Source organism: Canis lupus, chromosome 7 (assembly GCF_003254725.2).
Source record: "Canis lupus dingo isolate Sandy chromosome 7, ASM325472v2, whole genome shotgun sequence".
Lineage (NCBI taxonomy): Eukaryota > Metazoa > Chordata > Mammalia > Carnivora > Canidae > Canis > Canis lupus.
In genome coordinates, this window is record NC_064249.1 from 39,045,710 (window position 1) to 39,069,702 (window position 23,993).

At 38.5% G+C, this 23,993-nt stretch overlaps 1 protein-coding gene and 1 long non-coding RNA gene across 16 annotated transcripts in view; one reads left to right on the forward strand and one right to left on the reverse strand.

Moving 5' to 3' along the window:
* Positions 1 to 23,993, reverse strand: part of DNAH14 (dynein axonemal heavy chain 14) — a 475,011-nt gene that overhangs the window by 54,960 nt on the left and 396,058 nt on the right. For 14 of the 15 annotated variants that reach the window (XR_007411998.1, XM_049112476.1, XM_049112477.1 and 11 more), the window contains 7 exons: positions 23,111 to 23,236; positions 21,219 to 21,313; positions 17,945 to 18,104; positions 12,054 to 12,185; positions 11,523 to 11,618; positions 4,912 to 5,052; positions 3,797 to 4,012 (listed from right to left, as the gene is read on the reverse strand). Coding sequence is in view for 14 of the 15 variants with exons in the window: in XM_049112476.1 (XP_048968433.1) it covers positions 3,797 to 4,012; positions 4,912 to 5,052; positions 11,523 to 11,618; positions 12,054 to 12,185; positions 17,945 to 18,104; positions 21,219 to 21,313; positions 23,111 to 23,236 (966 nt within the window). In the remaining variant the exon portion in view is untranslated. The remainder of the gene's footprint in view (positions 1 to 3,796; positions 4,013 to 4,911; positions 5,053 to 11,522; positions 11,619 to 12,053; positions 12,186 to 17,944; positions 18,105 to 21,218; positions 21,314 to 23,110; positions 23,237 to 23,993) is intronic. The other variant, XM_049112478.1, reaches the window with a different exon arrangement.
* Positions 237 to 23,923, forward strand: LOC118355176 (uncharacterized). The gene is made up of 4 exons (XR_004817102.2): positions 237 to 691; positions 5,328 to 5,409; positions 18,641 to 18,696; positions 23,824 to 23,923. It is a non-coding gene; the product is annotated as an uncharacterized LOC118355176 (long non-coding RNA).

A 23,993-nucleotide genomic window follows, 5' to 3' on the forward strand; every position in this document is an offset into this window, starting at 1 on the left:
CAAAAATGCTCTGGGAAACAGATAAATATAGGACAGGGTACCTGTTCCCAAGGATCCTGGACTCTAATGCATACATGAAACATGCAATAACACAGAATTATGTAGATGTAATCACAGCTACTCTGTTGCACACCCACCACCTGCCAAGCACATACATACATTATCTGGTTAAATTGCGACAACAACCCTAATTGTTTGGGAGGAGGAACTGGGGTCTGCCTGTGGTCAGACTGTCAGAGGAAGAGGCAGACCGAGGGTTTGACTCAGATGCTGACTCCAGGACTGATAAACTTCTCATCCTCACATAGTCTCTGCCTGTGGCTCTGACTTCATGGCAGTATCAGCAGGTTGGGAGGAAAAAGCCAAGAAGGCCTATGGAGTTTTGAGAAGGAACAGGACACAGGGGACGTCCTAGGCAGCAGGGCATCCTCAGGAGAAGCCAAGGATACTTCTCAGTTTTTAAAGGAAAGAAAAAGTTTTTCACTTAAGCCTGTGAAGAACTGCATGCTCTAGAAGTCTACACAAAAGGAAACAGGAAAAGGGATGAAGAATCCTGAAACCCAGGAGTAGCCCTGTTTGTACCCGAATATAGGTGCCTAGAGTGAAGGTCAGCATGGTGAGAGAAACACATTACCCACCCAAGAGTTTCTGTTCTCCTGACTTCCATGCTTCTCTTTAGTGTTTTACCAAAGTATGTATTCCTAAATGCTATAATTTCACTTCACTAATTTTGGAACTTTAGATAAAGGAAATCTTAAAGTATATTCCCTTTTCTGTCCAACATCATCTGTGTTGTTTATAGCTGTCTTTATTCATTCCCATTGCTGTAGAGTATTTATGAACATACCTAGATTTATTTATACATTCTACTGCTGAGGGCACTTAGAGTGTTGTGATCTCTCATTTTAGATTTAACTTTTATTTCCCTAATGAATGATGAGGTTAAGCAGTTTTCAAATGTTTATTGGTGATTTTGTGAGCTTCCTGTTTAAAGTTCTTACCCATTTATTTACTGGCTTTTATGTCTTTTGCTTACTGATTGGTAGTAGACCTTTTTACTGCAAATATCCTCTTCTATTCATTGACTTCTTTTCATAGCCTCTGAGTGGTGATTTTTGATGAACAGAATGTCTAAATTTCAATGTTATTCAATTAATGTTTTCCTTTATGGTTAGTTCTGCTTAAAGTAATATTTTCTTAGGGTCATGAACATTTTCTCTTAAATTATGCCTTACTAATTTGCCTTCCATGGTTAGGGCCACCATTCAATTGCAATTGAATTTTTATGTGTGGTGTGTGGTAATGATCAAATTTCTTTCTTTCTTTCTTTCTTTCTTTCTTTCTTTCTTTCTTTCTTTCTTTCTTTCTTCTTTCCTCTTTCTCTCTTTCTCTCTTTCTTTTCTTTCTTTCTCTTTCTTCTTTCCTTCCTTCCTTCCTTCCTTCCTTCCTTCCTTCCTTCCTTCCTTCCTTCCTTCTCTCTCTCTCTCTCTCTCTCTCTTTTTTGCTGGTAGACATTCAATCACCCAGCACTATTTATTGAAAAGACTACTAATTCCACACTGCACTGCAGTACCAGCTTTGTCGTAAGTCAGACATCCACATGTGTGTGAGTCTGTGTCTGGGATCTCTGTTCTCCATTGGTGGTATTGTTTGTTCTGCACTGGTTACACATGGATAAATAAATCCACCATCCTAACTAGTGTAGCTTTAAAGTAAATGTTGATATTTGATGCTGCAAGTCCTTCTACCTATTCATCAACAACATCTTAGACATGTTGGCTCTTTGCCTCCTCTTATTACTTTTGGAATCAGTTTGTCATGTAAGAGACACATACATGCTCCCCTCACCTGTTGGAATTACGACTAGGATTACAACTTCAGGATACTGAGTCTTTCAGTTCGTTTGGGAGTGTATATCCTAATTTCCAGAAATATGGGGATTTTCAAAGAAACTTTTAATTATTGAGTTCTGGCTCTATTGCCTTTTGGACAGATAATATACTCTGTGATTTAAATCCTTTGATATTGGTTGGAACTTTTTGGTGGTTTATTATATGGTGGGTAGTGTTCTACGTGTGCTTTCATAGAATGTGTAAGCCTCAGGTGTAGGCCACAGGGTCCTGCCCACTAAGTCTGTTGATTACATTGCTCAAATGTCCTCTATTCCTACTGATTTTTGTGTTCTTTTTTTATGAGTTACAGGAAGCAGTATGTTAAAATCTTTCTCTATGATTGTAGATTTGTCCATTTTTATCTGTAGTTCTTTTAATGTGGGCTTTGTATTGTTTCAAGTCTTATTATTAGGCACAAACAAATTCAGAATTGATAAAACGTTTTTGGAGACTTAAACTAATTCTTACCACAACATAAACTTATTTAATTCTAGTAATCTTTTTTTGCCTTAATGTCTACTCTGTCCTTTTTTGGTAATCTGTGGTAAATTTCCTCCCCCCACCTTTTATTTTAACTGTCAACCTTTATGATTTAGAAATGTCCTTCTAAGTAACTTACGGTCTCTATTTTGGGCTTTAGTTTATATTTTTATACAGTCTTACAATCTCAGCCTTTTAAGTGGACTTCTTTGGATCACTTGCATCTAATGTAATTGTTGATATATTTGGGTTTAAGTTGGTTATTGGCATTATGAAAATAAGAAGCCAGTATTTGCTTCTGAGATTTTGTAAATTGGGTGGTTAGTTAAAGTTATCTAAAATTACTCTTTGGGGATAAATTAAAAAAAGGTGCATTTCTTTTTCATCCTCTCCACACAGATAGATAGACAATAAATATTTATTGATAAATGTAAGGTCTGTATTTTTGGTTTTCTTTTCTTTTCTTTTCTTTTCTTTCTTTTCTTTTCTTTCTGATTTTATTTATTTATTCATGAGAGACACAGAGAGAGAGGCAGAGACATAGGCAGAGGGAGAAGCAGGTGCCCTGTGGGGAGCCTGATGTGGGACTCGATCCCAGGACCCCAGGATCATGACCTGAGCCAAAAGCAGACGCTCAACCACTGAGCTACCCAGGTGTCCCTTTCTGGCTCCTTCTAAGAATGCTACCTATGGTTCAGTAAGTTCACCAATTTTATTTTTTAAAAGATTTTATTTATTCATTTTTAGAGAGAAAGAGTAAGTGAGAGCAAGAAAGGGCAGAGGCAGAGGGAGAGAGGGGCTGATCCCATGACCCTGAGATCATGATCTGAGCCAAAATCAGTAACCAGATACTTAACCAACTAGCCACCCATGTGCCCCAAGCTCACCAATTTTATTAATGAAAGGGACTTCTGGGAGATAAATTGGCTATGTTTATTAGGGCGAGGCAGTAAAATTACAATGAGTAAGAGGATTTTCTGTGACTTTTGCCCCGAGAATGAGAAACAATAGATGTAGCTAACTGAGGCATTAGAACTATAACTTAAAATTTTTAAAAAATTTCAGTAGTTTCCTCTGTCAAACAATTTTTGAGGGCACTTGGGTGGTTCAATCAGTTAAGCATCTGCCTTTGTCTCAGGTCAGGAACTCAGAATCCTGGGATTGAGCCCCAAATTGGGTGGGCTCCCTGCTCAGGTGGGAGTCTGCTTCTCCCTTTCCCTCTGCCTGCTGCTCCTCCTGCTTGTGCTCTCTCTGATAAATAAATAAATAAATAAATAAATAAATAAATAAATAAAATCTTAAAACAACAACAACAACAACAACAAACAATTTGGGGAAAAGATCCCAGTTTAAAAAAATGCACTTATGCCCAAAATTCAAATCAACAACAGCCACTTAACTGGATAACAGAAATATGTTACTACCTCATGTTTCTGTGCCATGACTTCAATTAAGGAAAAGTTAGGGGACAAAGAAATGTTGTTTTTAGTGCAAAGGCTCTCCCATTTGTTCACAATTAGCTGGCGAAATTCTGCTGTTAACACTCCACTGTAGACAATGCATGCTGCTGAAATAAGTATGTCGCCCAAAATTCCTTCCAACTTCTTGTCTATTTGATTGATTGTTTCTTGCCATCGAGTCTAAATGTTAAAATAAAAATGAGTTCTTGCTATTTGACATAAAATATACTATTATGAGACAGTTCAGATATTTGTGGTCTCCAACTTGGATATAGCATTGCTATCACTATTACTGTTCTCATGCTGTGTTTGCATTTAAATTATTAATGGATAAATCATAAAACAAACTATTTTCTACGGGGAACATGAGTCCTATTCTTGGATTTGTCAACAGTGTCATATTTGTTAGGACCCATAGTCAAGTCCTTTGTCTTATAAAGCAAGATAATTTTTAAGTTAACAATTCGTTATATTATTAATGATGTTCAATATAATATTGACTTATATTTATTGAATCCTTAGATGTCTAACAGGCATTTTACTTTGAAAGTCTCATTTGACACTTTCAATATCCTATTAAGTAAAGGCCATTGACTTCATTTTAAGACCAGGAGACTGAAGTTTAGAGATTAGCAGAATTTTTTTTTAAAAGGGATGAAAGAGGTCTGAGGATTGACAGAACAGAATAAAATGTTCTCCATTATGACATCTCATCCCTTTTAGCCACCCCTGTTTTATGCATTTGGCTCAGGCTGTCCCTGTGCTGGACAAAGGAAAGCCCCATGACATGTTCATTGACAGGTTTCCTGTGGATCTTATCAGACAAGAGAACTGATGTCTGAGGAACAAGAGAAAGTCCTGTCTGATCCTTGTAGTCTGTTGCCTCTGTTTTAAGACTTCTTGACCAGGACTCCTTTATTTTTATCAGGAGTGTCTACTGATCTCAATAAAAAGCAACTGGATGATAAGATAGTTTTAGGGGGCACATGATATGACCTTTGGTGAAAATAACATCTTGGGGTTTGTCAAGCTCAGTAGAAATTACTGAAGGAGAGAAATAAAACGAAAGAGAATCATGCCTTCTCATCCTTCAGAGCAGTCAGTAAGACAGATGCACACTGCAAGCGCTTGGTGGCCAGTTTTCTTCTGTTTGCCAAGAGTTGTTTTTCAGCAACTATATCTTTGTAGGCTGCCTGCAAAAACAGCAGATGCTCTTCAATCTGAAAGACAATTCATTATCGAGACACAGTATTACACTCATTTTGCCTCAAGAGTTTAACTATCACTTATATGAATATAGTATGTGGTTACTTCATTTCCACATCCTGGAAAATCTTCCTGGAGAGATGGATTATGTTAACAATAGAAACATAGTTATTAAATAAATGATTCCATGAAAGTCAAGTTTGCCTTTAAAAGGTCACTTTCCTCAATGGGTTTTCTTATAAGCTCAGCACTTGAAGAATCATCATTTTCTGATTTATTTTTCACACAGAAAATGTTATATCCAGTTTCCTTCTCCAAGAAAATGACTGAACTTTATCATCCCAGATACACTGACCAGCCTGGAGGAATGGGTAGGTTTTTTGAAGGAAGGCTGGTAGGATGAAGCAGCTCTAACCTATGCCTGGGCTGTCAGTGGAAAAGATACCATCATGAATAGCTGACAAAATGATATTCTTAAATTAGTGCTTATCTTGATAACGCCTTTGCTCAAAAGCATTTGGTGAATTTCTATAAAAATGATTGCCCATGGATATGGCCCAAAGTTTTGGCCTTGTCAATAAAAGCCTCCCCGATCTGACCCCAACCTCACTCCCCAATGTCAACTCCTTTCCAATAACATTACACTGTTGCCAGACTGCTTTCTTCCATATTTCCTACACACACCTTAAATGTTCTTGCCTCTGGGATTTGACTGCCATCCTTCCCTTATACCTGAAATCGTTCCTTGAAAGGATCCCTTGGATCTACATCCAAGGCATTCTTTAAAATCCTTATCACATTCTAGATGCCACAAAGCCTCTGTCCTCTCAAATCCACACTGATGTACTTGTTTATAACCATTGTTTGAGTACTAATCATAAATTGCCTGATATTATCTCTTGGGTTGTGGACTTATTATCCTTATATTTTATATTTATATTTTTGAAAGATGTTCATGTCTTCTCAAAATCTTTGAAGACAGTGTTTAACATGGAAACTTGAACACAGTATGTTCATGGAATCATATATACCAAATTGTGCTTATTGAATACAGTTTCTAATTTATAATTTATCCTCCTAAATATGTTATTCTAGTGAAAATATCTAAATACACACACACACACACACACACATTACTACCTGTGGCATGATTACTCTAAAGATTTATTACTGGTTCACCCATAATGATTACTCAGTTCTTTTTACTCTAATATAAAATGCTGTTTTGTTTGCTCATTCCTTTTGATTTGATTATTCTGAGAAAACGTTCTTGCTACTTGTGACATAGTGAACTGTATAAATATTTAAGTGTAGGGGCTTTACTGACTCAACTAAACATGTAAAATTCCTTTTTCTTTTTTTTTTCTGCTTTGTGCTGTCATTTTATTTATTTTCTTCTAGTTCAATTATAGTTAATATACAGTGTTATATTGGTTTCAAGTGTACAATATAGTGATTCTATAATTCCATACATTGCACAATGCTCATCAGGACAGGCACACTCCTTAAACCCCATTCCCTAATTCCCTATTTCCCACCCACCCACCCACCTTCCCTCTGGTGATCATTGTGTTTTCTAGAATTAAGAGTCTGTTTTTTGGGCTTTTCTTTCTTTGTTTTGTTTCTTAAATTCCATATTAGTGAGATCATATGGTATTGGTCTTTCTTTGATTTCATTCATTATACTCTCTAGCTCTATCCATGTCATTGCAAATGGCAAGATTTCATTCTTTTTAATGGCTGAGTAGTATTCCATTGTCTATACATATACCACATCTTCTTTATCCATTTATCAATCAGTGGGCACATGGGCTGCTTCCATATCTTGGCTATTGTAAATAATGCTGCTATAAACATAGGGGTTAATTAAGGACCCTCCATACTATTTTCCATAATGGCTGCACCAGTTTGCATTCTCACCAACAGTGCACAGGGGTTCTTTTTTCTCCACATCCTCCCCAACATTTGTTTCTTGTTTTTGATTGTGGCCATTCTGACAGGTGTGAGGTATTATTGTGGTTTTGATCTGCATTTTCCTGATGATGTTACAAGACAGGCACTATGCTCTCCAAGATAACATTTTTAATGAATCCCCATGTAATATCATAGCTTCTGGCATTATTTATTTCCCCTAACGTTCCCTATATTTTTTGGAAATATTTTTTATATTAGGGCCCAAGTGAACAAAAGATCTATTTTTAAAATAGGAGACAGTACATAACTGAGGAGAAAATCTCAACGAAGGGCTTAAAACCAGTGGCGTTAACTATTACGCTCACTTTTAAAATGCTAAGTGTATCTATTAATATTTTATAAACATTTAAATATACTTGAGTTCAATGAATTAAAATATTTGAAATGTCTGGTGAAGGCCAAGTTTGCAAGCTGGAAGGGAATGCAAACTACTTTTAAGTTAGGTTTTGACTGAAATTTAGAGTTTATTTTTTTCTGCCCTACCACTTGATAATAGTAAAAAAAAAAAAAGGACAATATTATAAAGTTTTGTTGGGTGAATGAATGAAATACAAAAAATATACCAAAAATCATGAATGAACTGAGTAAATACTAAAATTGAAAGTACCAGGCATCAAGGAATAAGTGAAAGGGAGTTCCAGTCCAAGATGGTGACACAGGAGGCATCTGAACCCATCTGCTCCTGTGGACACACCAAACCTACAACTACACACAGAGCTAGTCCCCATGAAAGAAATTCAGAAACTAACTGAGCAACTCCTACACACCGGGTGAATGAAAAGTATTCAAATCCACACAGTAAAGGCTGGGACACTCCTACCACAACCTACACCCCTGGCACAATGACACAAACAGGAGAACTCACAACTCTAGCTTCCCTTGCAGGTGAAGATTTTGAACCCAACATCTCATGTCTCAACCTTTAAGACTTCCACCTAAGGGATGGGCCCCCAAAACAGTTAGCTCTGAAAGCCAAGAGGGCTTGCATCCATGAGACCTACTGAACTAGAACAAATACTTTCTAACTGGCTATCCCTCCAGGGCTTAGCATGGAGGGAATAGATAGAAATGTGTATCTCTCAGTCTTTGCTTTAAGGAGGCCTATCTGAAAGAGGTTGTGGTCTAAGGGTCAGGCTTCCAGTTTAGTACACATTTAGGGGCTGACTGTGATCCTCCTGCACTGGTGGTTGTGGCCCAGAGGATACAGTACCTGAGCACCCAGCTCTGGTGGCCAGAAACCTTGTGTTTGTGGGTCGCCAGAATTACAACAAACAAAGAAATAATTCTCAACTGGCTCAGTGTCGAGGGCTTGGACAGAAACACTCATCTCCCAATCTGTCCCTGAAGAGAGCTATTTACACAGGTGTCCAAAGAGCCTGCATCTAGGTACTGACGGAGATGCTTCCCTTTGGGACACTCTGAATACTGGGAATCTCTAAGAAAAAACAAAGCTGCTTGGGCAATGGTGTGAGAGACACCAGGAGCTCAGGCTGGGCTGAGGAGGTTTATGTCCTACACAAGACCATTCTGACAGGATAGGGAGATATGGCTGTTTTGTCAAATGCACAGAAGCCAACACAGAGAGTTAAGGAAAATAAAGAAACAAAATTATTTATTCCAAATCACAGAAAAATGAAATAACTGACCTGAAAAATAAAACTACAGACTAATACCCTTGATGAATAAAGATGCAAAAATTCTCAACAAAATAGAGCAAAGTGCATTAAAGAACACATTAAAAGAACTGCACACCATGACCACATAGGATTTATCCCTGAGATGCAAGGATGGTTCAAAATATGCAAATCAGTAAATGTATTATATCACATTAATAGAATGAATGATAAAAGTCACACGATCATCACAATAAATGCAGAAAAAGCATTTGACAGAATACAATATCAGTTCATGATAAAAACCATCAACAGACTGGGTAAAGGAAGAACAAACCTTAAAATAATAAAGGGCAGTTACTACAACAAACCCATAGCTAACATAATATTCCATGGTGAAAAACTGAGAGTTTTTCCTTTAAGATCAGGAACAAGATAAGGATGCCCACCCTCAACATTATTACTCAATATAGTATTAGAAGTCCTGATTAGAGCAATCAGGCAAGATAAAGAAATAAACAATACCCAAATCAGAAAGGAGTAAGTAAAAGTGTTAACTATTTGCAGATGACATGCTTTTGTATATAGAAAATCCCCAAAATTCAACCAAATAACTGTTAGAACTAATCAACAATGTCAGTAAAATTGCAGGATGTAAGATCAATATTCAGAAATCAGTAGCATTTCCGAACAATAATGAAAACAGTATGTGGTACTGGCATAAAATAGACACAGAGACTAGTGGGACAGAATAGAGAGCCCCGTAGTAAATCCTGGCATACATGGTCAACTAATATTCAACAAGGGAGCCAAGAACAATCCAATGGGGAAGGACAATCTCTCCCACCAAATGGTGCCAAGATAACATGCAGAACAATGAAAGTGGAGTCCTATCTTACACCACTCACAAAATTAACTCAGAATAAATCAAAATACCATCAAACTGATACCATAAAACTCCTAGAAGAAAATGTAGGGAAGAAGCTGCTCGACATTGGTCTTGGTGATGATTTTTTTTTTTTGGATAGAGTACCAAAAGCACAAATAATAAAAGCAAAAATCAACAACTGGGACTATATCAAACTTCAAATTTTCTGCAGATAAAATAAACAATTAACAAAATGAAAGGAAAAACCTAGAAAAAAGAATAGTTTTGTAAAACGGTTGGATAAGATGCTAATATCCAAAATATATAAAGATCTTTTACAATTCAGTAACAAAACCCAAACTATCCAATTAAAAAATAAGCAGAAGATGGAGTACACCTGGGTGGCTCAGTCAGTTAAGCATCTCAACTCTGACTCTTGATTTAGGTTCAGGTCATGATCTTAGGGTCACGGGACCGAGCCCCACATCAGGCTCTGCTTGGTGAGGAGCCTGCTTGGGATTGATTCTCTCTCTCCCTCTGCCCCTGCCCCTCCCCCACTTGTTCTCTATTTCTCTCTCTCAAAATAAATAAATATTTTAAAAAATGAGCAGAGGAACTAAAGAGACATTTTTCCAAAGAAGACATATAGATGGGCAACAGACGTGAGAAGATACTGAACATCACTGATCATCAAAGAAATGCAAATTAAACAAAACCACAAAGAGTTATCACCTCACACCTGTTAGAATGCGTCAGAAAAAACAGTATAGACATTTTACAATATTCATTCTTCCTAACCATGAGCATAGACTATACAGACTATTTCTGTAGTGGTTGCTAAGTGGTCCTGTGCTATGCCCTGGAGAGCACTCCCAGCCCTGCCACTGCCCACCCCGGCCCTCTATCCCCATTCTGTTTTCACTGTAGGCTCCAGGACCTGACACTGCTCTGTGACTGGTTGGTGTCTGTGCCACACCAGTTACTAGATTAATCATTCCTGGAGAGAAGTATTTTATAGTGGAGTAGGTAAGTGCATGGGCTTTAGAGTTAGACATGCCTGGGTTAGAGCATGGGCACCACTCAGAGGGTCACGGTGTTGGACAAATTTATAAATCTTTCACTTAAGCTTTCTTCCTTGTAAACATCTCCTTCTGAAAGCTGACCTGAGGATTAAATGCGAAAGTCTGTATAAAGCCTCAGTGTGGTACTTGGAACATAGTATACACAATAAATGTTAGCTATTATTAACACATCTCTAAATATAACTATATAGGTACATGATAGGCTGCAACAAAGTATTAGCGATAAAATGACATATCAGCACAAAATATATTCAGTAAAAATTTATTAATTTTCTTAAAAAATGTCTGATACTTTTTAGATAGCTGAGTTTGCAAGAAATGCCTATGGGGCCAGGCAGGTGACACAAATGCTTGAAGTGAGTTGGGGGCTTATTACAGACAAGTGAGAGTGCCAACCCAAGGCTGCCAGATCTTCTGAATTTTCAAATGAAGGCAGAAATTCAAATTTTAAATGAAATCCCCAGATCTTAAAATGTTGGTAACTACGTTGAAATGGAGAGCTTAGGGAGAAAGACCATACAGGTAAACAGAAGTTTTAACTTAAAACCCAGAAGTTTAAGAAATAACCTTGTCTTTACAAAACAAAAGAGTCATTGATATAAACAGGTTAAGGACAGTTTTTTAAGATCACAGTTTGATAATGGGTGGGTCTTTGGTAGACAGAAGTCACAAAGCTCTCCTGGGAGAAATCTGGTGAAATGGTTAGTTAATATATTACTGATACAGTAATAATTATCATTATTGAGTGTTTTACTATATGGAAGGTACCCTTACATATAGTACTGGTATTATTTACTTAATCACAATTAATATCTTCATTACCTTTATTATCCTCATTTTATTCTAAACTGATAAAACTCTACTGAGGTAAATATGATGGTGTTTCTTGGTGTTTCTGACTAGTTCATAAAGGTGTTGTAAGTTTAACAAGCAAACAAATGTCTTACCAGCTGCAAACCTCTTTGTTTCTCGGCCAGCCTTTGCCGTGCAATTTTGAGGACATTCTGAGCTTCAGCTACTCGCATTTGCTTAGGGCCCACCACCTTAAAAAAGAATGTCACAACATTTAAGTGTTAAAAAATGTCAAGTTAAAAATGTTGCTTATGTTTGAAAGACATTTATAAGTGTCAATTCTTATGATCGGCTTTCCTAGAAATTATGTGTACAAAAGGGATATAAAGAAGTTTAATATGGTGAAATATATGAAAACCAAATAAAACAATAGCATAGTTGCCATAAATAAAATAATAAAAAATAAATATAATAAATATATTTATTTAAAAAGTAATTATTTATAAAATATAATAAAAACAATTTAAAAATAAAATTTGTATCTGTTAGCATAATATCTTTGATTCAAGTTGCACTAGGTATCCTTTCACAGAAGTTCATTTGAGCATTGTTAAGGGAACATTATTTCTGGGACTCTGAGGTGTCCCTTCCAGGTTGTTTTAGGTACTGAGGAGGAAAGAACATACCTTCTGCACTTCGTGGTAGTTATTCAAAGCTATAACCCACTGGCACATAGAGCAGCAGGCAACAGACACGAGAGCAATCTTGTTTGGGTTGAAATCAGGTAAGATTAAAATTTTTTTCAGCTTCATGAAAACCTAGAGATAATACAATTCGTGTATTAAAGAAAAAGCAATGTTGTTGACCTGAAGTTGTCCTAAATACACAATCTGCAGGGCACAGTTTCCAGGCCCCAGTGAAGGGTCTGGGTTGTCAGTGGTGGCAGTGAGGCCTGAGCACGCTGAGGACACTATAGTTGACTTGTGTCACATGCCTTTTTTCCAGTTGCTTACATACTATTTCTCCTCTATTTTGCGGAGCCATAATCAAAATAAAATCCTTCTGAGACCTGAGATTCCTTTTCTTCTCTTGCCTGGTAGGTCAGAACCATTTTGCTAAATAATTTAGATGGCAGGTGATCCATTATCAATTTATTATTGCTGTTTTCATTATTGCTTAAAATACTGTTATGCTTTTAATAACTTCTTTAGATGAGCTATTATTTTAGCTTGAAAGTTCTATTTAAACAAAACCACAAGGAATCATTTTTACTAAGAATGCTTCAGAGAGTGAGTAGTTGTTACATTAATCCATGAGTAATATGGATGTCAGCACTAACATTCTGCTAAAGAATGCACCTTGTTCATATATGATCCTGTATTTCCTGATAACATAGATTATCACTGTAAGTAATTAATTAATTTTGTTTTTAGCTGTTTCGTGTCTGGCTTCCCTCTTATAATGTCAACTTCATAACATCGAGGAACGAGTTGGTCTTGTAAGCTATCGTCGTGTCTCATGATGTCCCTTAGAAGGAAAACACTCCATAGATAGTTGTGAATGAATCAAGGACAGGGCGCTGTGTGCATCTACAAATCTACCTGCCTAACATCTCAGCTCAGCTCCTGCCTAATACTCCTGTTCGGATATTCCTCTAGCCTCTACACTGGAATTACCCAGTTCTAAAACCACTTTCACATTTCTGGGTATTTGTTACCATAGCAACCACTGCCTGTGGCCCAAATCTCCGAGTTTCCTGTGAGTACTGTGACAAATCAGCACAGCCTGGGTGACCAAAGACCATAACTTATGCTCTGGCCGTGCTGGAAACCAGAAATCTGAAATCAAGGTCCAGGTGGGACAGTACTCACTCTGGGGGCCTGGTGGAGATTCTGTTCCTTGCCTTTTCCAGCTTCTGCTGCCAGAAGCATTACTTGGCTTGTGGCCACATGGGTGGTGTCTGGGCTAGTTACTGCTCTCTACTGTGCCTCTGTCCAGGCCCTCGGAACCTTCCGCCTACCCTGCCATACTTTTCTCCTCTTCCTACAGGACTCCTTTGTCCAGCATGGCCTCCCACTACATTGGGCACTGAGCCCCAACACTTACTCAGCACTCTGGCCCACTCTCATGGTTCTTGAAGTGCTACAGTAAATCTATATTCTTCTGAATTAAATCTGCTCCAGCAAAACCCTTCACTAGGTGTCTACACTACTTGATTTTCTTCTATTTTTTCTCTGCTCTCATCTGTCCCCCATCTCCTCCAACATGAATTAATATTTTCAAAGTGCTCAGAACAATGTCTGGCATATGTTGTTATATGAACATTTGTTACACAAATTAAAATAAATCTTTGGGATCCAGTTCAAGATGGTGATGTAGGAGGATCCGAAACTTCCCTTCTCCAAATCTACAACTACATAAGAACAACTATCTTTAAAAGGAACCAAGAAGCTACCTGAATACTCCTACACATTGGGCAATGAGAAGAAACACCCTTGAAATGGGTAGCAGAAGCAGAGACATAATCTTGCTGTACACCCACTCCTGGCATGGTGACCCACAACTGGGAGGGAACTCACAGCCCCAAGCTTCTCTCTGAAAAGTTTGAACCCCCACACCTGGCACCTTACCTTTTTAGACCTGCACCTGAGAGAAGATCCCCAAAACATCTGGTTTTGAAAGCCAACAGGGCTTGCATCCACAAGACTCCCGAGGCCACAGTGAACTGAGGAACAGTCCTGAAAGAGCTCATGCAGGCTTATCCCCTAGGGCCCAGTGCACAGGCGGGTGACTGAAAGGTTCCCAATCATCCAGGGAAAGAGGCCCATGTGCTTATCTCATAGCTTTGACATGAGGGTTGGTGTTCTAGTTTCACATACCAAACAAAACTAGCAAAAAAAGAACAAGTCAGGGGCACCTGGGTGGCTCAGTTGTTGAGGATTTGCCTTTGGCTCAGGTCATGATCAGGTCCTGGGCTTGAGTCCTATATCAGGCTCCCTGCAGGAAGCCTGCTTCTCCCTTTGACTATGTCTCTGCCTCTCTCTTTGTGTCTCTCATGGATAAATAAAATCTTAAAAAAAAATGAGAGCAGAAATAATGAAATAGAGACTAAAACACAATGGAAAAGATCAATGAATTGAGGAGTTGGTTTTTAAAAAAAGACAGAACTGAAAAACCTGTAGTTAATTCACCAAGAAAAAAAGAGAGGGCTCAAATAAATAAAAATAGAAACAAAAGAGATACTACAATATACCCCAGAGGTACAAACAGATTAGAAGAGACTGCTATGAACAATTATACACAAACAAATAGGATGAGTTAAAAGAAATGGATAAATTCCTAGAAACATGCAACTTACCAAGACTGAATCATGAACTAGAAAATCTGGACAGACTAATTATTGGTAAAGAGATTGAACCAGTGATGAAAAACCTCCCAACAAACAAAAGTCTAGAACTAGCTGGCTTCAGTGACAAATTCTTTTTTTTTTTTTAACATATATACATTCTTAAAGATTTTCTTTATTAATCATGAGAGATACACAGAGAGAGGCAGAGGCACAGGCAGAGGGAGAAGCAGGCTCCACGCAGGGAGCCCGATGCAGGATTCGATCCTGGAACTCCGGGATCACACCCTAGCCAAAGGCGGACGCTCAACTGCTGAGCCACCAAGGTGTCCCTCAGTGGCGAATTCTATCAAATATATTAAAAAGAATTAGTACCAATCCTTCTCAAACTTTTCCAAAAAACAGAAGAGGGGACACATCCAAAGTCATTTTATAATGACAAGGTAACAGCATCACCTTGTTACCAAAATCAGACGAGGACATCACAAAAAAAGAAAATTACAGGTCAATATCCCTGATGAACAATGATGCAAAATCCTCAACAAAATATTAGCAAACTGAATTTAATAGTACTTCAAAAAAATCATAAGCCATGATGTGGGATTTATTCCAAGGGGTCAAGGATGGTTCAGTATCAATTGATCAGTCAATGTGATATACTACATTAACAAAATTAAGGATAAAAATCACATTATCATCTCAATAGATGACTATTTCGATATCCAGTTATGATAAAAATACTCAACAAGCTGAGTATAGCTGGAATATACCTCAATATAATAAAGACTGTACATGACAAGCCAAGCCCACAGTTAACATCATACTTAACAGTGAAATTCTGAAAGCTATTCTTCTAAGGTCAGGAACAGGAGAAGGACGCTTACTCTCACCACTTTTATTCAACACAGTATCCAAAGTCCTAGCCAGAGCAATTAGGCAAGAAAAAGATGAAAGGCATTCAAATTAGAAAAGAAAAACTGTCACTATTTGCAGATGACATGATATTATATGTGGAATACTCTAAAGACTTAGAAAAAATGAATTCAGTACAGTTGCAAGATACAAAATCAATATACAAAAATCAATTGCATTTCTATACACCAACAATGCACCATCAGAAACAGAAATTATGAAAATAATCCCACTTACAGTTGCATCAAAAAGAATAAAATACCTAGAAATAAACTTAACCAAGGAGGTGAAATACTTTTCAGTACACCAAAAACTGTAAGACACTGATGAAAGAAATGGAAGAAAACACAATAAGTGAAAAGATATTTTATGCTCATAGATTGGAAGAAGATTGTTAAAATGTCTATAATGCTCAAGGCTATCTATAGATTGAATGCAATCCCTATCAAAATTCCAATAGCAGTTTTCACAGAAATAGAACAAACAATCCTAAAATTTGTATGGAACCACAAAACAGCTCAAATAACCCAATAATCTTGAAAAAGGAGAACAAGGCTAGAGGCAACATGTTTCCTGATTTCAAACTGTATTATAGAGCTATAGTAATCAAAAGAGTATGGTACTGGCATATAACAGACACATAGATTGATGGAACAGAACTGAGTGTCCAGAAATGAGTCCACACATAAAGTTGATCAATTTATAACAAAGGATCCAACCATATATAATGGGGAGGAATGCCAGGATGGCTCAGTCAGTTAAGCATCTAACTGTTCATTTGGCTCAGGTCCGATCTCAGAGTCATAAGATCAAGCCCTGGATTAGGTTCTGTGCTGGGCATGGAGTCTGCTTAAGATCTCTCTCTTCCTCTGCCCTTTCCCTACTCCCTCCAAAAATAAAAATAAAAATAAGTAAGAATATACAATAGTTGGAAAGGATAATCTCTACAACAAACGGTGCTGGGAAAACTTGACAGCCACATGCAAAAGAATGAAGCTGGACCCCTATCTCACATCATACACAGAAATAACTCAAAATGGATTAAAGATGTGGATGTAGACCTGAAGCCATAAAACTCCTAGAAGAAAACATAGATGGTGAACTCACTGACATTGATTTTGGTAATGACTTTGGATTTGACATAAAAAAGAAAGCTAACAACAACAAAAAAAAATATATATATATAACTACATCAAACTGAAAAGTTTCTGCCCTATAACGGAAACCATCAGCAAAAAGGTAACTCATAGACTGGGAGAAAATATTTGCAAACCACATATGTGGTAAGGGGTTAATACCCAACATATATAAAGAACTCCTACAGACTCCCCCCAAAACCACACCTCAAACAAGAGAAAGCAAAAACAAAAAAAATAAAATAACCCCAAACCCAATCTGATTAAAAAATGGGCAGAGGATCTGAATAGACATTTTTCCAAAGATCCCTGCATGGAGCCTGCTTCTCCCTCTGCCTGTCTCTGCCTCTCTCTCTCTCTCTCTCTATCATAAATAAATAAAAATAAATCTTTAAAAAAAAGAGAAGGAAATCCTTCCAGTTGTGACAACATAGATGAGCCTTGCATGTGTTATGCTAAGTGAACTAAGTTAGACAGAGAAGGATTTTATCACTTACATGTGGAATCTAAAACAAAAACTGAACTCAAATACAGACAACAGATTGGTGGCTGTCAGAGGTAGGGGACTTAGGGATGGTGAAGGGGGCCAAGAGGTGCAAACTTTCAGCTGTAAGATAAATAAGTCCTGGGGGTAGAATGTATGGCATGATGACTAGAGTTAAAAATATCATATTGTGCATTTGAAGGTTATTATGGAGTAGGATCTTAAAAGTTATCATTATAAGAAAAAATATTGGCAACAATGTGTGGTGTTAGATGATAACTAGGCTTACTGTGGGATGATCACAATATATATGAATATTGATTCATTATACCATACACCCGAAGTTAATATAATGTTATATGTCAATTATATCTGAACTTTAAAAAATTCCAGACACTTTTATTCAAACCTTGTGGTTTCTTAGTGTAATGCAGTCCCTCCAGAGAGACTTTCTCCCTCTGTTGGTCTCTTCTCTCATTAAAGAGATTCTGAGACATAGCATTCCCTGATTTGGGAGACACACTGCTTTTCCTCAGCATTCCCAGCAAACCTGTTACATATGGTTATGGAGCTTGCTCCCTCATCTTCTAACCTGCATCAAAGACTTTCCATTCTAATGCACAATTCCAATGTTGGACTCCTGTAGACTATGAGTATGGGAGGCATCAGTTATGCATTAATTAGGGATCAACTCTGTACCTTCTCCGGTATGCTGTCCTTGTCAAGGTTAATCAGTCTTTTCAGGAAACCAGTTTCCGAAAGAAGCAATTTTGCTGACGTCCAGTTAGGTTTCTTCTGCAGAAGAATGCAGACCGCATTCATGACTATCAGCACGAGAAAGGGAGGCCGTGTATACACTCTGCAATAGGTGGTGGAAACCTGGTCAGCTTCACAACTGAAATTGAATGCATCCTGTAAACTATCTTAGAAGACAAAATACGCAGATTTTTAACAGGCTTTTTCATAAGGTTAACTACTTAGCTATTTCAGTTTGGGCTATATGCAAACATTTGGGTATGTTTTACATATGGGTATCTCTACTTTGGGAAGATGACATGCGTAAGACTTAAATATGTAGAACATCTAAGTTAGAGGTTAATTCTTTTCATTAGAAAAGTACTCACTGCAGAGTCCTTTATAGCAGGATCCCTCCTGTTTCGTCCCAGCACTGATGTCCTAATGACTACTTGACAGAGACAACTAAGCCACTCCCCTTAAACATATCCTCTGACTTTTCTCCATCCTCATCTGAAATTCCTGCCATAAAATCACTGATACAACAGAGTGTGGGAAAGAGGATTGGTGGGGGCTGGTCTCTTAGATTGTTAGTGTGGTTATTGGAATGCTGGAAGCCACTTCTTATTTGCATCCTCATCAGCTGACTTGCCACTGCAGGAGCACGAGAAGGTGACATTCTGGAGAGCCAGGGGTCAGAAGAACAGTCACAAGAAGTAAGTTTCAGTGAGATGCCAGGAGGGTGGTGATTATTATGCAGTAACATTTGGGACTTGGGAACTAAAGGCACAGGTCCATCCACAGCAATGAGTCTCCCCCAAATGAAACCATACAGACTTCCCAACAGAAGGCAGGCAACAAAGCCAACTATATGCATACAACACTAGCTACAAGGGTTACCAAGAAGGTCCTCCTGCCTTAAATTTCACCACTAGAGATTCACTCATTTAGGTTAACCTTGGTTTTCTTTTACAGTCTACTTCGAAAATGCAGATATTTTTCAGGACTATATATTTAAATAATTAATGGTTTATTTAGAACTAATTTATCAGACGGCTTTTCTGAGATTATCAGTGTGGGTTTTTTTGTTTTGTTTTGTTTTTGAAATAAGGAGAAAGGTTGTAACAGGAACTAGGGAAAGAGTGACAAGGTCCACAGGGGAGAAAAGAGAGGTCCAAAAACAGGATTTTCCTCAATTTTGCCTATATTTGACACTTTTTAAACAAACATAATGGAAATATAGTAAAATTGAGATAAAAATACATTATATATAAAATTTTAATGTAAATTAAAGGGAAAATAGATTCAATTGACTATCATCCCACCTACCTATCACTTTTAAGAAACAAATACCTGATTCAAAGCAAGACCAACCTACATTGGAAATCTGCTTTAAAAGCCTCGTTACTACACAGGAGTCCTCTTAGACTTTTATTGGTTTGCTCTAATCTATATTTTCTACCATCTTCCCCCTTCTTCTAGTGGCTAATGCAGCTAGGAAAGAGAGTGGGCTGCCCTGGGTACCTGCTGGATGTCTCTGCTGCACATCATAAGATGTGGCATTGGAATCAGCAATATTACAAGGGGGAATCTTAACAAACAAGCTGCACAACAAGAAACCCCCATAACGTATGCAAGGAAAGGTTAGGGATTTCTAGCTAGGGAATGGGAGTGGGCCTGTTCGGTCCTAGAAACCTCTTAGCATAAAAATAACGAGCACCTGCCTCATGCTAGAATCTAATGTAAGCACTTTACATGTTTTAACTCAACCAGTCCTCTAATAACCTGTCATCCCTGTTGCATAAAAGGGAAGTTGAGGCACCAGAGCCAGAGCGCTTACCCAGCATAACATACTGCTCTTAGAAATCAGGCTCATAGGCATTTGCTCTGGCTTCTCTCCTAGGAATATCTCCCAGAGAAAAGCTAAGAGGACGGAACTTCTGGAAACAAGTCCTGAGGTTCCAGGGAGGGTGATGTTGGGGGTGGCTTAGACACTGCTACTTCTCTCACATGGACTCAGGCCACCCTCTCATGCTCAAAGGCTGCAGGCATTTGAAGTTCCTCAAACCCATGAAGTGCATTTCTGGCTTCAGACTGTCATGCTTTCCATTTCTCCTGCTTAGAACACCTTTCCTTTAGACACCTTCCTGGTTCACTTGCAAATCTGGCTTAGTTCTCTACTTCCATGCTGCCTGGTCAGAAGGGCCTTCACTAACTGGTAGAGGCTCTAAGTTCAGTGCCCAGACTGGGGCCTAGTGCACAGCACACACTCAGCATCCCTGCTGCCTGAGCACGGGGGAATGCATTCCTGTGAATGAGGTCACACAGGAGAAAGAAGTCAAGATTTTGGTCTGCTTCTCCTTGTCTGACTTTCAACTGCAGGGAGGAGCTTGGGCACTGTGGTATGCGCTGCTTTCCCGGGAAAGTCCTGCTGGTTAAAGACAGCTTGTTTGTCATCGTCTCTTCTTGTTCCCAGAGTTAATAATGTTACAAATATCATGGTAGATTTGCCTACTTCTGCATCTTTAATTGAAATATCACTTCCAATAAATAATGGAAAATGTAACACATCCTGCAGGTGACAGCAAAGTCTTCTTGTCTGTTGGGCCACAGACCCCTATGGAGAGCATCTCACCAAGAGATTCAAACTACAAATATTGGGATCAGGCTCTGGACCTTGGAGTATCTCATTTCTTCTTGGAAGTTCCTACCCCAGGAGGGCGGCCAGGGGGCCCAGGGCCCGGGCAGTGGTTCCCCAGGGGCACCTGGTGGCCACTGTGGCCCTGGACGCACGTCACTGTGGTGCCACGGACCCGGCCCTCTGTAGCCCACAGCAGCACCACAGACACTGTCCTACTTTTGGACCTGTAGGTCAGGTGCTGCTAGAGTCACCATGGCTCTGTCTCTCATCCTGGATATGCACTGTTGGGCCAATCCTAGGACGTGGGTTTTAGGTCTCTGAGACTGGGATAAAGTTTGTCATCAGTAGCACAGCATGTAGTTTAGTCAGCAGTGGCTTTTCTCACGGCTGCAAAAAATATTGATGTGTCCTGCGGGTGATGGAGCCATAACATGGATGACATACACTATGTGACACACATAATAACTGGTTTAAAGTAACCAAGATGGGTTAAAATGACTTGTTCTAAAAACATATGAATACAGACTTAGTAACATTTACTAGGCATTTGTGCTTTATTTTGGGCTTTTCCAGTTCCAAACAAATGAGGTGAATTACCTCAGCTCAGCGACATCGGCTTTATCCAGGGCGCTCAGAGCCACGATCGCCTTGTTGAGAGCTGGCAGCACACTTTTTATTTCATGGGCAGTTTCCTGCAACAAAGTTAGAGGCCCCCAAACATGTATGAATGCATATAGTTGCATGCTGTAAATTCTTCTATCTTGAACCTGGAAAATAGATTTGGCCCTTTCTTTTTTTTTTCTTTTTTTTTTAATTTTTTATTCATTTATGATAGTCACAGAGAGAGAGCGAGAGAGAGAGGCAGAGAGAGAAGCAGGCTCCATGCACCGGGAGCCTGATGTGGGAATGCACCGGGAGCCTGATGTGGGATTCGATCCCGGATCTCCAGGATCGCGCCCTGGGCCAAAGGCAGGCGCCAAACCGCTGCGCCACCCAGGGATCCCCCTTGGCCCTTTCTACGATGCATGCTGTGTACACAACTAGGAATGTGTGCTGCAGTCCTGAGTGCGGGTGATGAGGAGCTGTGTGTGTGAGAACTCTTCTCCATCAGACTCAGGGTGGTCCTGGGAAAGGTGGGTTGCCCAGCTAAGGAAGCCTGAGATTCAGAGGCCCTCACCGGCTCTGGCCTTCTCCTGTGCCTGGAAGGAGCTCTGTCAGGGTTCACAGGGCTGTGTGTCTTCACTGGCTCTAAAAGTCAGACACTGTAACTGCAACCGGCTTTCCCTTGGGTCAGGTGTCAGCGGAGCAGCTGTGGACATGTTTGGGGTCTGGCTGAGAAGCTGAGTTGGACATAGTCACTACTCTATATAGTGAAGTTATTAGAAGCTATCTAAATTAGGAAGGACTTGGAGAAGTTCTTCAGTTGTCCCCTGTTCAGCTTTCCTGGGCATGTGATGTTAAGGGCTCAGCTAGGAGTCACATTGTAACATAAATTTATTCCACAGGCCGAGCACCTACGTGGGCAGTGGGAGAAGAAACAAGGTTTGTGGTATATGAACCCAGAATCTGATTTGTGGAAAGTCAGTTCATCAGATGTGTATGATTGGAAGTGCAGGGTCACATTCTCAATGATACCTACCCAAAATGGAACACAGGTGATAATGTAGTACACACTACTCTAAACTTAGCAGAGAGCTTCTGTTTTTCTCAGTGGGAGTTATGCAAAAACAAGCCATCAGAATTCCTCAGTTTTCGGGTAATAGCTACTGCATTTAAAAAGATGTTTTGGAGTATCTCAATGAAATAAGTGAGAAATTAGAGGTTCCTTACATAGATGTGTGTGAAAGGTACTCTATTTTGTAATTTTAAAATTTTCTTTACAAATAAATAAGACAAAACTTAGTGAACACAGAAGTGATTAAATGTTAAAATCAATAGAGATTATTTTGATAGAGAAGCAAATGTGATGAAAATTTTCAGATCACACCAAAAGCAATAATTTATTAAGAGGAAAAAAATACATTTCAGATCTGGCTCTTGTCTGTTTAATAATCCAATTCACAAAGAAGAATGCATCATACAATCGCACTGGAAAATGTCAATGTTCTGGCTGAGTTTGCAAGAGATATTGACATTAATGAAAATCTAAATATCAGAAAACAACTCTATAAGGAAGATATTGGTGGAAAACTAGTTAATGAATGCTTTCAATTCATATACCATCTAAAAATCATTAATTGCCCAAGAAACCTTGAAATGCCAGTTTTGCTTAAACCAATCAATAGCAACATTAAAAATATTCATGACATTATTGGTGATGAGTTATAAAGTTCAAAGAAACTATCCAACTATCAAAAAACCCACATTTTTATCAACTATGCTGAACATTGCACAGGAAATGATATTAATGAATAATTCTCACATGAAGAAGTAGGAGATAATTTTTCAAATCTCCAAATAATTGGTATTGATTATATTTTAGTTTTTACCTGAGCATAATCTTCTACAATTCTTACTTCTTCAGCCATAATTTCTTCATCCTGTTTAACAAGCACCTGGACTTTCTCCACTACTTGTGAATCTTTCTGCAGCTTTTCCATGAGTGCTTCCTTTTCCTAATGAGACACATAATTCTTCTAAGAATGAATTTTAAGAGATATAGAACCTCTTTTTTAAAGAGAAATTCATTTAAAGAAAAATTCATAAAGCTCATTTCATTATTATTTTAAAGACATAGAGAGAGAGTGTGAGCATGAGCAGGGGGAGGGGCAAAGGGAAAGGCTGAAGCAGACTCCACCCTAGCAGGGAGCTGATGTAGGACTTGATCCCAAGACCCTGAAATCAGGACCTGAGCTGAAGGCAGTCACTTCCTTGACTGAGCTACCCAGGTGCCCCAGCTCATCTCATTATTTAAAATTTACCAAAATCAGCTTGAAATATATTTGTTGAACAGATTAAACTGGAAAGGATAACCATAGCCAAAATCATCTCATGAGATACATGTGAAGAGTTTTAGAGCACCCTGCAGACTGCGAGTTACCACAGCATAGTTGATTGATTTAACTAATAACAGCAGAATTATTCCATGTGAGCTTTTCCAACTAGTTGTATGCCTATTATCACACTGAGTTATTACAATATAGTGCTGTTACTATTTTGCTATCATTGTTGTCTTGTTGTCATTGTCTTGTTCATTTTACAGATAAGAAAGTTGAGGCCAACAGAGCTACACAGCTGCATGCTAACAAAGCTGCAATCCTAATCCATGCTTGCCAAGTATCACAGCCTTTGCTTCCCAATGCTGTTCTATATTAAATATAAAATATTTAAAAGAGATTTCAAACCAGATGTACCTTTTTTTTTTTTTTTTTA